The sequence below is a fragment of the Vicugna pacos genome, chromosome 2 (genome assembly GCF_048564905.1).
Source record: "Vicugna pacos chromosome 2, VicPac4, whole genome shotgun sequence".
In the NCBI taxonomy this organism is placed as follows: Eukaryota; Metazoa; Chordata; class Mammalia; order Artiodactyla; family Camelidae; genus Vicugna; species Vicugna pacos.
In genome coordinates this window covers 111,998,630-112,016,740 of record NC_132988.1, presented here as the reverse complement: position 1 = coordinate 112,016,740, position 18,111 = coordinate 111,998,630, and the positions used below count along the sequence as shown (strand labels likewise).

Genomic DNA, 18,111 nt, shown 5'->3' with positions numbered 1-18,111 from the left:
CTAAATTCCCTTCCTTAAACAGGAAGAATGTAGGCACTTCTGTTTTAATTATCATAACATTGCTTATTCCAGAAGGGACTAAATCTATTGGTCACACTGAGGATACACTTTTACCTTCTATATAAATAAACATGTCTACAACTAACTTACAAAGCACGGGAATCTCACCTACAAATCCTCTGTGGAATTTGCTGCCTCAGAGTCCATTAGCAATGGTTAAACTTGGCAAGATAACCAATCTTGCACAATGGCAGAGAAATGACAGACCAACCTTGCCTAAGACTCATACAATTCCAACAAGGCAGTATCTGTCGGAGGGACTGGCACATTTTTTTATCTAAACTGAAATGAGCTGAGCACAAGTATAAAGCTTATTATCAATCTTATTTTCAGTTCCTTTGAAATCTTTCATGAGTCTCTCCTATCTAAGAACACCAGCCATCAAAACAGGGTCTGTGTGTGGTAGGGGATTAGGTCAGACAAATGCTTATAGAAATTCAGTATCCATCCTTCTCTTCTCCATTCTCCTGGCAAGAGGGCAAATTTTATCTTCCTTAGTGAGTGAACCACAGAGGGCTGTAAAGAGGCTGGTCCCTGACACTATGCCTAAGGGCAGGTTCCAGGTTATGTCCCCAGCAAGAGTGAAGAGATAAGTCAATAGTTTATCTTTCATTTATCCTTACAATCAATACACCAAACATTTTTTTCATGTGAGTTATGCCTAAATGCTGAGGATTCAGGATTATTATTAAACGCGGCTATTCACATTCACATTCAAATTAGTGTTCACAAGTTGGACCCACAGACATCTTATATAGTCTTACCAGAATGAAGTTCTTAAGCCCCTCAAAGAAATATGTCCAGCTAGTCAAAAAGACTTTTTGGCTTTTTCCACAGCCCCTCTCTCCAGCCACCAGCCTCAGCATTCTATTTTCTTGAGCAAAAGGACAGACAAATTGGACTCACAGGGAGCAAGGCTGAGACAGAACACAGGGTTGTATAACTTAGAAGATGGTGGTTTCGCTTGGTTTTGCCACTTACTAGCTGTGTGTCCTGTGAATTTGTTTAACTTTAACTTTCATGTACTCAATAGTAAGATTTTATTATTAAATCCTATTTAATGATGATGGCCCTCCTTCCATCTCACAAAGTCACTTAGAGGATATCAGAATTGACTATGAAAGCAACTTTAGACTGTAAAATACAAAACAGTTGCCACTCTGACTCTATTCATCCAAAGCATGGGAGCTAGACCTGCTGAGTTCAAATCCAAACTCCCATTCACTAATTGTGACCTTGAACAAGTTCACGCTTCCATTTCCTCAGTCATAAACTATGAAATGGAGGGGTATCTGTGTGGCACTTAAAACAACGACTAGAATGTAGAAAACATTCACAAAAGTCAGGAGATGATTCAGCAAGGGCTTTTTGAAGTGGCCATTCCTGGACTATGTATGAGCTTTGAGGATGCTGAGCAACAGACAAGACCTAGTTCCTGCCTTTGGAAGTCGCACAGACTTGTGAAGGGTGGGCGCCGAGGTAAACAAGTGTTCTGACGGAGACACAATGTGGTAAAGCACGGGGCACAGATCCATTCCTAATGCCCTGCCCATTCCTTCTGCCCTTCCTCTGCTTCCCTGCTCTTCCCAGACAAATTTCCCTAATAATCGCAGCAACTTTCATTGTTCAGCTATCAAACGTGCACCAACAGAGCTAAGACCCACAAACCAGAACTCTACCCTCACTGTAGGATTTCCCCATGTAGCTTATTCCCTTCCCCCACTCCTGAACCTACACCTCTTTCAACTAATTCCTCAACCTAATCAATGACCAAACCATGATAATTCTGTAAGAGAAATATTATTCCCCTCTTCTCAACCCCTATACACATCTACCACATTCATCTTCACTCTTGCCGGAGCATCCTACGCATCTCTGGGCCTCCAGTCTAAACCTCCCTACCCACCACTTATTCCCCATTCAGCCCCCTGAGTTCTTCTAAAGCTTTTATCTGTTCACAGCAGTCCGTCTGGTAAACTTCCAGTGCCTTCCCATTGCCAACTCAATAGCCTCTTCTTAGGCCTACATGACACTCAGCTCAAATCTCAGGCTCCTTTCTCTTTTTCGGCACACTTCTCAGACCTCAACAAAAAGAAAACTCCATGTATCTTTCCTGACCACACAGGTGCCTTCTACTCCTCTGCACTTTTGCTCCTGTTGTCTCAAATGTCCTACCCGCCACCTCCTCATCCACGAACCTTCTTTCTCATCCTTCAGTTTCCAGCTCTGGTGGCACTGAGTGCATATCGCTTAGGATTTCTCAGGATTTCTTGTTCTTTCACCTAGATTTACACATACCCTATAGGTTGAACCGTATGATTTACTGTATTTTTTGGTAGGCCAAACATGGTCAAATGATAGTAATTTCAAATAATTCAACCTATAACTTAGTATGTTCCTCTTATACCATTTATCTTGCTTTAGTAGACTTCTTTGTTTAAGGGTACTCCTCATGTAACCTGTCCTCTTCATCTCTGCATGCCTGGGGCCTAGTAGTGATGGACAAGAAGTAGATGTTCAAAAATACTTGTAGAATTCAAGATAATTGCTATGCATGGATATTAATACTTTGCTGAGTTCCCTTAAATATAGGTCTCAATCTTTCTTTCATTTTTCTGGGGTCTGACAATGGTAAAACTAGTCACCTAGGGCTGTCTTCTCAAGTCAAGAGTGTAGGCATCCTTTCTTTATTGCCATCAGGACCTCACTCTCTCTACTCACCCATTAACAATTACCTAACCTAGATAGGGAAATCTTTTCTTTAAGGCAGCAAGCATGTAATTTACAATGTTAACCATTCAGGACCTTCATTCACTCAGTCAAGTATGGGGATGTGATTGGCACTGGGAAGACAGCAGTATATAAGGTAACCAGAGATGATGAATTTGAGTGCCCTTTTTCTTTGATCTGGTCTTCAAACATTTTTCCTGGAGAATCATCTGATGATATTTTGAACATTTAAACACGATATCTGAAGTTTAAAATGTCTTGTACAATTTGAACTATGTAAAAATTTTTATCACAAGTTGAAATTGTTACAAAGGATGTAATTCTTAACATGCATTTAATATTGTCACTTTAAATATAGTTACTACATTATTTTAAATGTATCTAATGAAATATGAGTATTATAACAATTTAATACCCATGATCAGGCATTGCAAAATGTATGAAAAAGTATTTTGTAAAATTTGGAAATTTTAGACCTTTCTTTTCTCTCTTTGAACTCACATTTCCAGTATACTTTCTCTCTGGATTTTATATGTATATATGAAATCAAAACTGTGGTTCTACATATTTAGGCCAGTTTATGGAAATGTCCATGGCAGGCCAATGAGCCAAATTACATTTTTTTTCAGAAAAATTCTGCCTTTATTATTTCAATTCAAATAGATATGTTAATAAGCATTATAAGAAATATTATAAAAACTATGAGAAATAAGTTACAAAATGAATCCTGTAAGACATTATGAAAAGTAGTCAAGATTAAAATAATATAGATCTAATATGAATAATTAATTCATTTTCATAAATTATAAAAAGAAGATAAATCAATATGCTAGTTCTCATTAACTAATTTGTAATAAAGCAATGAAGGTACAGTTTATGAAATAATGATGTTATTATTCCTCTAATAAGATGTGTGTCTCTGTCCAGTCAAAAGGCAAAGAATGATCAAATGAAGCAAACATGATCCAACTGTATGCCATCTACATGAGACATACTGGATTCAAAGACACTAGTAAGTTGAAAGTAAAAGGATAGAAAGATATATACTGTACAAACAGTATCCAAAAGAGAGCTGGAGTGGCTATCCTAATATGAGGCAAAACAGACTTAAAGACAACATTTGTTACTGGAAACAAAAGAGGACACAATAATAAAATGGTCAGTCCATCAAGAAGACAAAATAAGTATAAGCATAATGTATTCAACAACAGAGCCCCCCAAAATATGAAGTAAAATACGTAAGTGAAAAGGAGAATTTGAAAACTTCAATCCCCCACAATATGGCAACTAGGCAGAAGATCAACAAGAAAACAGAAAACAGAAACACTATAAACCAACTAAATGTAACAGACATTTATAGAACATGCCAACAACAACAGGCAGAATATCCATTCTTCTCAAGTGCACATGGGACATTTTCCAGGATATGTTAGGAGTATATGTTAGGAGACCATAAAACAAATCTTAATACATTTAAAGGCATTTAAACTATACAAAGTATGTTCTCTGGCCATAATGAAATTCACAGAATGTGAAAACTAAACAGAACTCTCTTAAATAAAAAATGAGTCAATAAAGAAATCACAAATATTTCATAATTTGAGATAAATGAAAACAAAAACACAACAAACCAAAGCTCTCGAGATGCAGCTAAAATGGCAATTAGAGGGGAACTTATAGTTAAAATGCTTATATTTATAAAAATAATAAAGGTCTCAAATCAATAAACTGAACTTGTACTTTAAGAAACCAGAAAAAGAATAATAAACTAAAATGAAAGCAAGCAGATGGAAAAAATAATAAAGATTAGAGTGCAAATAAGCAAAATAGAGAATAGAAATAATAGTGAACAACAATGAAATCAAAAGATCAACAAAATTAACCTTTAGCTAGGCTGACCAAGTAACTTGAAAGGACTCAAATTACTGAAATCAGGAATAAAAGAGGGGACCTCGGTACCACCCTCACCAAAATAAAAAGGATTGTAAGAGAATACTGTGAATAGTCACACACCACCAAGTTAGACAGCCTAGTAGAAATGGACAAATTCTCAGAAAAATACTAGCAATTGAAACTGAAATAAGAAAACATTCAAAAAATCTGAATAAATTGTAGAATCGATAAACAAGATTACACTGTATAGCACAGGGAAATATACACAAAATGTTATGATAAATCACAGAGAAAAAAAAATCTGAATAGACTTATAACAAGTAAAGAGATTTAGTAAGCAATTTTAAAACTTCCCACAAAGAAAAGTCTAGGTCTAGGTGGCTTTACTAGTGAATTCTACCACACATTTAAAGAATAATTAATATCACTCCTTCACATACTCCTACAAAAAATTAGAAGAGGAAGGAATGCTTCTCTACTCATTTTATGAGACCAGTATTACCTTGATACCAAAATCAGACAAAGACATGAAAAAAAAAAACTACAGATCATTCCCTGTGAATGTAGATGCAAATATCCTCAACAAAATCCAAATCCAGCAATGTGTACACACACACACACATACACACACACATATATGATTACACACAATGACCAAGAGGAATTTTTTCCCAGAAACGCAAGATTGGTTTAACATCTGAGAGTCAGTCAACGCGATACATTATATTAATAGAATAAACCACAGCAACCACAACGATCTCAATAGATGCAGCAAATTCAGTAATAACTTTTCCATCGATTACATGATGAAATGATAATATTTTGCATACATTGAGTTAAAGAAAATATATTACTCAAGTTAACTTCACCTGCTTCTATTTCCTTTTTAAAATGTGGCTTCTAGGAGATTTCACATTACATATGTAGCTTGCATTTCTGGCTACATTATACTTCTATTGGACTGAGATGGTCTGAATGTATCCCAGTTTCAAGACCAGTGGTCTCATGACATGGGGTGTTTTTCACACATAGTTCCTTATGTTATTTATGAGGAGAAAACTGAGACTGAGAATGGTTAACCTGCCCAGGTTAACACGCTCCACCCTAGATGGCAGAACTGGGATTGGAATTCAGCTCTGCCCGTAAAGCCCGAGTTTGCCCTATTTACATCACTGGTTTTCCTGAGGGATTAAACAGTCATCTAAGGTGTTTAATATTTAACTTTTAGAATTTCTTTCTTCCTTCCAAATGTAGGCAGAATTTAGCCTCCTCTCCTTTTTCATTTTTCATTTGGATTTATCCTTCCATTACTGTTAATGGAATTTCACTACCATGATCGCCATCTATTTTGATGTTTTGGGTAATATTTTATTTTGTTTTGTTTGTTTTTGTTTTTGTTATCCACCCCTCAGGACTACCTCCGTGTTCTTCTCACTGGCCTTCTAGTCTACTGTTTACCTGAAACTGCATGGCAGGTGATAGCAGCTAAGATTGTTTGTTGAAACATCTTTTCTGTGTCAAACATCACTGAAGGCTTTCCACTTAAAATATTGCTAATCATCTTCAAAACAACCCCCACCTCACAGATGACGGCTGTTGCTTCCTTCACTTCAAAGATGAGAAAACTGAGGTTCCCAAAGCTTAACTGCAAAGTTACACAGTAACAGAAGGAGCTGGGACTAAAGCCAGGTCTCTGACTTCATCACCCCTCTGTGTCCATCATACCCCTCCTCCATGTCCCTTAATGTGAGTTAAATATGGGTCAACCTAAAATATTAGCATTTTTGTATGTATGATTTATACCTTTATGAAATTTTTCTAAAGGTTTTTTCCATAAAAGTTTGCATGTCTTTTTTTCTATTGAAAGTTGACATCTGTTTTTCTTCATATTATTATGGGTTATGTTTTGCAAACTTAATACAATGATCTAAACTTATAAATGAAATTTGGATGCAAGGCGACTATAAAGTCCTTGGCTCTTATGTAAAGAGCCATGCACAAAGTAGACACTGAGTACACGTGAACTGATAGCAATGAGGTTGATGGACAAACCTGGACTAAAATCAAACATCCCCCTTTTCTCAGAATGCTTTCCAAGCACTGTCTTTACATTTAATCATCCTTTGCACAAGGCTGGTATCAATGAGTCCTATCAAGTAAAACTTCTGTTTTTCTTTTTTACTGAACGTTCACAGTCTTCAAAATAAACATTTATAACTCTTAATCTTCTTTATAAGATGCTGAAAATATTAATATCAAATTTGACAAATGGGCTAAATATTTAGTCAAAAATCACCTTTACTTTTCTCTGCATAGAATCATTTATCAGTAGAAAGAGTTAGCCTTCTAGAATGTGAAAGCAAAGAATTAAACACAGTACCTCCAATATATACTGCCAGGCCACATTCTTTTAATAGGAGAAAAATGAGTTAAGCACATTTGAGGACTATTTCTGAATTTTTATGGGATATGAATTTTGAAAATAAGATACTTTCACTCTGAGGGCAGGACTGTCAATTGTTATTCATTTAATTAGGTGTTACTGAGAACACTTCAAGGGTCAGCCTTTCCAACCCTTATCCTTTGGTAGAATAGCAACTGATGATTTTAGGGCCTGTCACTGCGGCTCTGTTTTGCTCAGATATATTGCATGTTTCGGATGATAGCCTGATGTCCAACCAGTGGGGCAGGAGACTGAGAAATGGGGAGAGGGGGGCAGGGGCATTAAGCCCAGGCTATACACACTACCTGAGGCAAACTATTTTATTTCTGGGTTTTAGTTTTCCAACTTTATGTAAAATAGGAATAATATTTGCTTTTGCTTTATCTACTCACAAAATGTATTGGGACAAGTAAGGGAGATAACAAAAGAAAATAGCTTTGCAAGCCAGGATTACAGTGTGTTTCAGTGTGTGATTTCTCCTGCCTTCCTGCTGAATTTGCCTTACCTCAGTACAGGAGATGCATCCCGGGGCTCCGCCCATGACCAGCCAAGCGAGGCTATGTTACAGCACGTGAGACTCCAAGTTAGTAGGTCAGTTTCAGCCTAGAAGCTCACTGTCCATGAATCTGTTGAGATAATGAGGGCTGGGAATTATTATAACTAGTATCAGCAGCAAACATTTATCTGCAGCCTCTCTATGTACAGAATAGTGTATGTCTTCTGTTCTGTTCATGGTTGTATTCCCAGTGCCTGACACAGTGTCTGGCCCATAGTAGACACTCGATAAACAGTGAGTACAAAAATGAGTCAAGAAGAACTAGGAAAACGAAGAAATACACAAGGCATAGCCACTCCCTCCAAAGATTTATGATATAGTCAAGTTGACTGGGCCTAAAGAGAAAAAGGGAGAAGCGGTGGAACAGTTAAGTCAGTCTACATAAATGCCCTAGAGCATCACGCAGGAATTACCGGAGGGGTGAAGGCTTCTCTCCTCGGTGGGAGCACTGGTGTTGAATGACAAGCCTCCCAGTCTTCACAAAGAGTAACACCACCTGGAAGACCTTTTATTGTGCTTGGGGGCTGTACTTTATCAGCAGGGGGAGATTTTAGATACTTTCCTTTGTCAGTGAGTTCATCCTGGACAGGGCGCAAAATAAGCAGAATGAAGTTTGTAATAACAAGGATGCAGCTTTCAGTTTGGTATTGCCAAAGAAAATGCTGGAAAGGGGAGTGAGATTCTTTTCACAATTGGTTGTGGTCTGTTCATTTTATTTTTAACCTCCAGCAAACATAACTCAATAATGCTACAGTTCTCTAGAAAATGGCACATCTCCTTTTCAGAGTGCTTTGGAGACATTTTCCTCTTTCCCTCCTCCTGTCCCTCCTTGCTTTCCTTCCTTTTTCCTCTCCTTTTCATCTTTCCTTCCTATAGCATTAATCGGGCAACTAATAATCAATAAAAACTTACTGGGAATTGTGTTCCAGGTAATACGACAAGCAAAAAAGATGCAGAATTATGTAAAGGAAATCCATGACTTATAGGAACTCAGTTTGAAAGTGGCAAATGGCCAAGGAAACATAATCACGTCCACATGACACATGTTATAACAGTAAAAAAAACTTTATTATGATACTGTCAGGAGCATAGAGGAGGGCTCAACTGACTGTCCAGGAGTGAAGAAAGGCTATGGCATTTGAACTGGGTCTTGAAACAAAAGGAAGCATTAGCTGATGAAAAGAGGTGAGGTATTCCAGGAAGTAGAAATATCATGTGCAAAAGCCCAGAGTTAGGAAATGACGTGGCCAATTCAGAGAGTCTAGTAGTGTGAGGAGTGACAGGTGATAAAGCCAAAGTGGCAAGTTGCAAATAAGTTCTGAAGGGTCTGGTCTGTTAGCAAGTTTGGATTCGATCCTGTGGAAGTTAGGGAATGGCTATTGACAAGGACAGTATAACAGAATCGCAGCTGTTTTTTTGAGCTTATTAAAGGGAAGATTCAGAAGTGGAACTGGGAGGGAAGCCAGCTAAGGGGCTGTACAGTAGGGCAGGACAGAGAAAAGATTCAGAGCTAAGACATGGGGAGGGGCAAGGGACTAAGGGGGACTAACTTTGAGTAATATTTCTGCACGAGAATTGACAGAGTATGGCAACCAGTTGTTTTCGAAGGGTGAGAGAGAGGGAAGAAGAGAATAACTCAGGTTTCCAGCTTGAGAAACTGGTCATGTGATGATGCTATCAGGTAGGCAGAGAGCAAAAGAGGACAAGCGGGTTTGGCGGAAGATGGTAAGTTCAGGTATCGACACACTGAACTCATGTGTCTGAGATAGATGATATCTGAAAACATGACAGTGGATAAAGTCACCTAGAAAAAGTATACAGTAGTGGAGAAAAGGACCAAGAATATAAGCGAAGGAACTCCAACAGAAAAGGGATATAAAGACTAACCCAAAGCCAGGACTAACGATGAATCCTTTCCCATCTGCGGGGTCAGTCATATAGGCGGGGCAGCAGGAAGAAACCAGCACCACAGAGGCGCAGCATCAAGCTGGCCTCACTGCCATGCTGCCTGACTGGTTCTCTGTTTTTATGAACTGGAGTCTTGATTCCCTGTCTTTGCTCAAGTTCCTATAATGAACCCGTGTTTTATTCTCTTTCCTCAGTATCCCAGTCCCTGCAGCCTGAGTCCTTCCTTAGGTTCCTAAGACAGAAGTCTTGCCTCTTGGCATCCAGGTTTATTTATTCCCTGGTGTTAAAATCCTGAGATGCCCTGTCTGTCCTCACTCACATACCCTGTTGATACCTAGAACTCTCTGGGCTTGCTTATAATCCCTAGGGGCATCTGGGTTGTGTTTGGGTAGCTCTTGCTAACAAGCAATGACAGACTCTCATATTACTACAGTTCAATACACTTACAGCTATTATTTCCTAAAACTGCTATTCGTTAATTCCACAATGTCTTCATTTAGTGCATGTATTTGACAATTCTTGGGTGCCTACTGTGTGCCATGATTGTTCTAGCTGCTGAGGATGCAGTGGTGAGTAAAACAATGTACCTTCCTTCATAGGGCTTGTGAACTAACTAACAGAGGGGACAGATAAACAATTTAAGTACCTAGTGGGCCAGATGGAGAAAAATCAAACCACCTGGCAGGAAGGAGGAGGCTAGAATGGAGGGAGGGGGCTCCTAATTCACAATGTCAAACTGAGAAGACATCACTGAGAAAGTAAGCTTGAGTAGAGACCTAAAAGAAGTGAAAGAGAAAGAGGGAAAAAGAGTTATTGACTCCTGCTGGCAGGGAAGGGACAAGTATTCCAGGCAGTGGGAGCTGTAAGAGCAAAGGCTGAGGCTTTGGTGACTTGGCCTGGTGTGTTAAAGAAACGAGAATTCTATTCTGGGGTAGAAATTGTCGGGGAGGGATTAGTGGTGGCAGGACGTAACCTGGAAGAATCTTTCGATAACTGAAAATGTTTGGACTTCTATTCTGATAAGTGTAAGTATTCAGTCAGAGGAGTTGATGTAATCTGTCTGAAAGGAGCATTCTGGCTGCTTGATACAGAATAGCTTGTAGACAAAATCAGAAGCTGGGAAACTAGTTAGGAGTTGAGAGCAACAATCCAGGGGAGAGGTTGGTGGCCTGGACCAGGTTGCTTGTGGTGGGAGTGGTGAGAAGTGGCTGGATTCTGGATATGACTTAAAGGTAGGATAAGCAGCGTGATGGTTTGATGTACTGTTAGACAAACAGAAGTCAAGAAGGACACCCCAAGGTTTTTGGCCTAAGAACAGTGGAGTGCCATTTAAGGAGATGAGGATTAATGAGGCGGGGGAGTTCAATTTGAGACATGGGAGTTAAATTTGGGATGTCTGGGAAGCCATGTCCTAGGCAAGCAGGGAGAGGATCCGGTGCCCCAGTGGGGCTGGCCTTAGACGGCGGCATCGTAGGGTGTGGACAGGCCATCCATGGACCCGGAGGGAAGGTGAGGTGTACAGGGACACATGCAGAGTGACTGGAAGAGGGAGCAGGTGAGGATTTGGGGAGCTCTCCTGTGACTGCTTCTATTTTCCCAGTGAAATAGGAAACCAGGTCAGCAGTTGAGAGTAAGGGTAGGTGAAGGTGTGAGGAGGTTTTAAGACAGAGAAGGTGTGAAACAGTCTTCTAGGACGGTGTTTGTCAGTTTCAGCTCATGACCTAATTGTGAGTCTTCAAATCAATGTAGTGATTTGAGATCAATTTAATGACTTTAAAAAGTAAAATTTTAAATGAATTTGTTGCATGTATTAAAAGTGAGAATTGCTTAATGAAAGCTTTATTTCAGGTGCATGTGTGTATGTGTGTGTGCTGGGTTGTAGCAAGATATTTTCAAAAGCACTGGCCCAGGGCAGTGGGAGGAAATGAACAAGAAGGGACTGTCAAAGTCAGGGACTGAGTTACTGGTCATATAATTGACATATTTTCACATAAATAAGATTAGAATATAGATTCATAAGATCTTGGCTTTGGGCCTCCCACTCACCTCTACCTCCACTATAGGAGACTTTTATGTCGGAATATTTTCGATGGGACACTCATCAGCTTAAAGGTTCTAGATTTCAGAAAGTAACTTTCCTCTCTATAAAAAGCAGGGCCCTCACAATACTCTCTGAGATGTTAAAGTAGTGAGTAGAGCGTCTGGCAGTGGGGCTTTGGAATTCAGTGTAGTTAATATGAAGTTTAACCTTATAATATAATACTAAACTTGATGGCTCCCCCCCCACCCCGGTTTTAGAGAGCTTTAAATGCTCTAAAACAAAACCAGTGTCAGCACACCAAGAAACCTTGTTTTTGTTCAAACTTTAGCCCAGAATAATACCATCTGGCTTTTAAATGTATGCTCTCTCCCCTTATACTGCACTAACTGAAAATTTAATGGATGATTGAGCTAATTTTCCTGCCTATATTTTCAAGGTTTCTCGTTGGATCTGCAGATGAGTCCAATCAAATATAATTTTATTTAGGAAAACATTTGTTCATTTTAAAGAATTTATAAGCCTCAGTTCCTGAATATTTTCCCTGCAAAACAGGTTAATGAATAATAGTTAAGAAATATGTCAACAGGTGCTGTGAAAATGGCCATTTATATTTTTTATTCTAATGATCTCAGGTTATTTCCTAGACATTGTAATTTAGAATAACAGAAGTACTTCTCCAGTTCTATATTTTGATTGTTAAAAATGGTTTTGAAATTAACTCAAATCAATTTTCTATGTACCCATTGATTTCTAAATCATTTACGAGTTTTTTTTAAGTACTTTTTCCTTATTGTAAAGGTAATATCAAACTTAGTTCATTAGACAGGATATTAGACATAAATATTATACCTTGAATGTATTTTTCCTTTGCAATGTTGTTCTTTTTCTACTGTATTTATTCTGATTCATATAAAGTTGAAACAGTGAAGTAACAAAAGCAGAAATGACAATGAGGACTCATAAAAATGTACAGTTTGCCTACATCAGTAAGAGTGTGCTGGTTTATAACACTATTTAATCTTAGTTCAATTGTAAATCAAAACCAAATAGAATCTGAACCCACTTTCTATTGCTTTGGGGATTATCAGTCTATATTCTAGGATTCTTTCAGTAGTTTCACTTCTCTAAATGCCAAGAGAATTAAAACTGCGAAACAGGAACATGAAATGCTTATCTTACGTTCTGTGGATCGCTCTGCTATTCCTTTATCCAGACCCTTACTTTTTTTTTTCTCTATGTAAAATGTTTCTTTAGGAAAAACACAGGTTTACTTCCTCTTCCATCGCTTCCAATAAGACCTCTACCATGGAAAGCTCTCTCTCCTTCCATTTTGCAAGCCTCAACAAGTCTGCTGCTGAGTCAGAACCTCCTTTTTTCCCCTGATGTGAGAAATCTTTCTCCCTTGAAAATTCATAAAGGTTTGGAAATGTTGAGCCTCCCTAGGGGGAAGGCGCGGGGGTGCCAGAATGAATGCGGTGGGGAGGAGTCCCACACACGGTAGTCCTGATGGTGGCACTTTAAACGCTTTCTGAAATAGGAGGACTTGGAGCCGGCCCAGGGTTACCACGGGAGCTCTCCTCGGAACCCATTATATGCGTATCTGTGTGTAAATAACCACACGGAGCCGTGTTAGGTTCCAGGGACTTTGTTCCTCATTACTGGAGTGAAAATGTTTGGTATATGGCCGCGGCCTCGTGTTTACCCTACAGAAAACACCTTCATGCGGCTGCCGGAAGGTAGATGACAGCGCGCAGCACGAAAGGCTGAAAACTAAAACCAGCGCTAAAACTCGCTTCGTACCGCGACCCGAGGGCTCCGAGTCGGGGCCCGAGGTGTGGGCGACCCGCTCGGCGGTCTGCACGGCGGCCAGAGCCTCGCACCGGCGAGTGGGTCAGAGGACCCCCGCGCCAAGCCCGGAGGCCAGGAGAGGGCAGGATCCCCGCTCCGTCGCGCCGCGGGCCACGCGCCGCCGCGATCACCGAGGGCCACTCCCAGTGGGGCTCCCCGGCCTCAGTTTCCCCGGCCAGCGCCGCCTAGGGAAGCCCCTGTCCCTGCGGCTGGGCTCATGTGACCGAGGGCGAGGCCGAGGTGACAGGAAGGAGGCGGGGCCCCGAGGGAGACGGGGCGGGGGTGACGCGTGCGACCCACTGCAAGCTTTGCCTGGACCCCACGCGGGAAGAGGCCGTTGCCCAGAAACCGTCCGCGCCCGCCGCGCGTACTCGCCCTCGCGCCCGCGCCCGGCGCTCAGACCTCCTCAGCGATCCGACGCCCCAACCGGCCTCTCCCTTCCCTAGGATCAGGAGAAGCCTGAGGAGACGCGCCGCTCGCGCCCGCGCTCCCCCGCCCTCCCGCGAGCGCGAGCGCGCCCCCGGCCAGGCCTGCATATTAATAAGGGGCGGGACGGGGCGGGGCAGCGCGGGCGCGGGGCCTCGAGTCCGCGCGTGCCGGGACGCACCGCGGGGGGCGGCGCGATTGTGAGGTGGCGCTGACGCACGTTCCGGGGTTCTTAAGCGATCCGGGCGGCAGCGGAGGCGGTGGCGGCGGCGGCGCCCGAGCCGGTCTCGGGAGGTGGCGGTGATCGCCGCGAGGGGTGGCAGGGCCGAAGTCCGTGCCCCTGGCTCAGTCACGGTGTCCCTCTCTCACTGACTCCCCCTCCTTCCACCACGGCCGCGCCGCCCCAGATCCGGCGGCTTCTTAGGCGGGGCAGCGGACGGGGCGCGTCTCCTCCCGCTGCCACCGGCCTGATAAATGCGGGACTTCGGGTTTGGGGTGCAGCAGACAGCCCCGCTCAGAAGCAGCAGCCCTGGGTCCCTGTTCAGCGGCGGGACATACCGTCCCCACGCCGCGGGACTCGCCACGGCCGCCGCCCCACTGCCCTCCGCCACGCCCTTCGGCCGGCTCTCGCCGCCGCCGTTGCCTGTCACCGGCATCTCGGAGGCCGCCTCCCCCTTCTCTATCCCCCTCGGCTGCGGCGGCGCGGACAGCCCGGCCGCAGCCGCTTCCTCTTCCTCCCCGTTCCTGGCGCATCAGCAGACCATGCAGGATGAGCTGCTGCTGGGGCTGACACAGCAGCCGGCGCGGCCGCTCTCGGGGGCGGCGGCCGCGGAGAAACTCCCCAACCACCACCCCGGCGGCGGCACGAACGCGGGTGTGACCCACCTCCTCCCCTCCCAGGACTTCAAACCGAGTCTGCACCACCCCTCCTCCTCCTCCGCCTCCTCCTGCTGCTGCTGCCGCACCTCCTCCCCGCAGGACTTCAGTAAGCGGCAGCAGCAGCAGCTGAGCAGCCAGAAGAGGAAAGAGTTCAGCCCTCCCCACCTTCCCCACCCTTCGGACTCGAAGCCTCCACCGCCGCCGCTCCACTGCCCCGGCCGGTTCAGCCCGCCTCCGCCGCCGCCCGGCCCTCTCCTCCAGCCGGCGCAGCTCGTCCAACGCCAGCAGCAGCAACAGCAGCACCAGCAGCAGTTCAGCCTCCCGCACCCGCAGCACCTCCCACCGCAGGACTTCGCCCCGCGGCAGCTCCCGGCCGACCTGCCCCCGCTCCGGCAGCTCCAGCCTTCGCCGCCCTCAGCGCCGCGGCGCCGCCACGGAGGGGCGGGCAGCCCTCGCAAGACCCCGGCCGCGGGCGAGGGCAGCGCCGCCGAGCCCCCCAATGCGGGCTTGGCCCCCTCGACGCCGCCGGTGAACCCCGCGCCGGGCTCTATGGAGTCCCCCAACCACCCTCTGCTCAACAGCCCCAGTAACCTCCTGCCCGGCGGGGCGCTCGGCGCGGGCGCCTTCAGCAGCCTGCAGAGCCCAGACCTTCCGCACCCGGGCGGCGGCGGCGGCGGGGGCGGGGGGCCCCCCGGAGGCGGAGGGGGAGGCGGCTCCGCGTCGCCGCCGCCGCCGCTGCCCGGCTTCGGCACCCCCTGGTCGGTGCAGACCGCGTCGCCGCCTCCCCAGCCCCAGCCCCAGCCGCCGCCGCCGCCCCAGCAGCAGCCGCCGCCTCCGCCCCAGCAGCCGCCGCAGCCGCAGCCGCCGCAGCCGGGCTCGTCGGCCGCCACCCCGGGTGGCGGCGGCGGCGGCGGCGGCGGCGGCTCGCTCAGCGCCATGCCGCCGCCCAGCCCCGATTCGGAGAACGGCTTCTACCCGGGGCTGCCGTCTTCCATGAACCCTGCCTTCTTCCCGAGCTTCTCGCCCGTGTCCCCGCACGGCTGCGCAGGGCTCAGCGTGCCGGCGACCGGCGGCGGCGGCGGCGGCGGCGGCGGCTTCGGGGGCCCCTTCTCGGCGGCTGCCGTGCCCCCGCCGCCGCCGCCCGCCATGAATTTACCTCAGCAGCAGCCCCCGCCGCCCGCGGCGCCGCAGCAGCCGCAGAGCCGGAGGTCGCCCGTCAGCCCGCAGCTCCAGCAGCAGCACCAGGCGGCGGCCGCCGCCTTCCTGCAGCAGAGGAACTCCTACAACCACCACCAGGTACGGCGGGCGGCGGTCCGCCTGCGCCGCGGGGCCGGGGACACCGCGGGCGGGGGCGCCCCCGAGGAGCGCTGGCGAGGAGCTCTCGCCCGAGTAAGAGTGGGACCCGGAGGGCGGAAAAGGGCGACGGGACTCGGGACACCGTCCCCGGTGGGGTGGGAGGGCTGTGGCCACCATGGGCTGTGGGGCTCCCGGGGCGGGTTCGGCTGGAAGCGGCCCGGGCCGGGCGCCCCCTCGAACTCTCCGGCGCGGCGGTGGGGGCTGGGGCAGGGACGGAATGGCGTCCCTCCCGCCCCTCGGAGCGGGCGACCCTCGCGAACCCAGGTCCCGCCGGCGACCCCCTCCCCGGGGGTCCGCCGTCCGGGTTCCTCGAGTCCGGAGACACAGCTAGGACGAGCCTGGGTTCGGGGACTGGGGGACGCGGGACCGGCGGGCTCGGGCGGCGGCCTCAGAGGAGGAGCGGCCGTGGGAAGCAAACTGGGGAAGGGGAGTGATTACCGGAGACGGTGCGTGTGGAGAGCCCGTGACTCTTCCCCGTCGTCCAATGAGGGAACGGGCGGAAAGGCCCCCTTTTTCTTTCGAGTTTGTTTTATTCCTAATTGGTCGGCGAGGGCTGTCGCCGGCGAGGCTGTGGCCGGCCCGCACAACCTGCCGCGGGACCCGGCGTCCGAGGGGCCGCCGGGCTGCGCGCCTCCTGCCGACCTTCCCGCTGCGTGGGTCGGTCCTCTGAGCTGTCAGATGACTTCGAAAAAGAAACTGGTAGTGACGGCTCACTTGGTTGAGACGGAGATGCTCCCAAGCCAATGTTTGGCTACTATTTTGTAGGTTTTAAAACTAAACGAGTTTGAGATTAGTGTGTTACCTTGAAGAGAAGACTTTTACATTTTTGGGGGTGGCCTTAACCTTCCCTTGACTGATAGGGTGTGTGTATTTTCAGCGGGTAATGTAATTATGAAATCACTGCGGGCAGGCTTTTTGATTCATCCGGGTCCTTTCTGATTCAAGGTCTGTTTTGTTATCCTCTCAGTACAACGTTTGAGTGACCGCTGGGTTGGTTAATCGACACTGAAAGGGTATTTTGTTGTTCTTTTTTGATCTAGTCAGCGTTTATTATAGCGATCATTCTAAGGCCAATTTCATGATTAAAGATACAGGGAGAAACAAAAATGGACCTTAACCAATGCCGGCTTACTCTTATAACTTTTTCCATTGGTCAGTTAAAGTTTTGAAGGGTTGACCATTTTAAAAGGTGAATACTATATAAATTAACTAAAGTAACAGTTAACAGTTTATTTAAATTAATCAGAACAATAGTTAACAGTTTTTATTGAAGAGTCACTGGTTTCGCTCTGAGAAAGGAGAATGTGGCCTAGAAGGATTCAAAATACTAATTTTGAAATAGCATTCCACTCTTCTGTGATTTGCGTGTCTTGAGCAACTATCTTGTGGGTGTCAGGGTCTTCATTTTTTAACTGGAGACTTGCCACAGAAAATTAAAAGTATTTTTTTATTCTTAAAGCTGTGATACATGGTCAGAAGACCATATACCATGATCTATATTTAACTATAATCTGTTTTTTGTCAAAAGACGGGTCTCAAAGTGGAGTGTAAGAGGTCACCCAGCTGTCATGTGGAATTTTAGATCATGGGAAGAGAACTTTGAACGCAATCAGTGAGGAAAGTAAGGCCCTCAAGAATGGAGTGGTTCCAGTCCATGATCCCTTAACTATGCTTTTGAACTGTCAAGGGGGGAACGTGGTATATAATAAAGATATTAGCATTTAAAACAATTTTTAACAGGTACTATAGATCAGGTTTTAAAACAACCTGTAAGAAGCAGGTTTAATTTTAAGGGTGCTTGACTTAACAGTAACTTATTGACTTAGAGTAACTGCATGGCCCATACTTCTTTGGCTAAATGTTAACACAAAATTATTAAATTATAAACTTACTGACAATATAATTACTAGCAGTTAACACAACTTATAGTTGTAGTTCCTTGGTGGGTTTTTCATTCTTTGAGGACTTAAC

At 45.5% G+C, this 18,111-nt stretch overlaps 1 protein-coding gene and 1 long non-coding RNA gene across 11 annotated transcripts in view; one reads left to right on the top strand and one right to left on the bottom strand.

The window, feature by feature from the left end:
• Nucleotides 1–17,149, bottom strand: part of LOC116283925 (uncharacterized) — a 268,303-nt gene extending 251,154 nt beyond the window's left edge. For both annotated transcript variants that reach the window (XR_012062728.1, XR_012062729.1), the window contains exons 1-2: nt 16,579–17,149; nt 7,632–7,752 (exon numbers count right to left, since the gene is read on the bottom strand). This is a non-coding gene — a long non-coding RNA (uncharacterized lncRNA). The remainder of the gene's footprint in view (nt 1–7,631; nt 7,753–16,578) is intronic.
• The window catches only part of CPEB2 (cytoplasmic polyadenylation element binding protein 2), a 67,200-nt gene continuing 63,251 nt past the window's right edge, over nt 14,163–18,111 (top strand). For 7 of the 9 annotated variants that reach the window (XM_072946155.1, XM_072946162.1, XM_072946145.1 and 4 more), the window contains exon 1: nt 14,163–16,080. In XM_072946155.1, the coding sequence (XP_072802256.1) occupies nt 14,380–16,080 (1,701 nt within the window). In that variant the 5' untranslated portion in view covers nt 14,163–14,379. Of the gene's footprint in view, nt 16,081–17,299; nt 17,330–17,744; nt 17,762–18,111 lie in introns of those variants that run through there. The other 2 variants (XM_072946166.1, XM_072946178.1) reach the window with 2 other exon arrangements.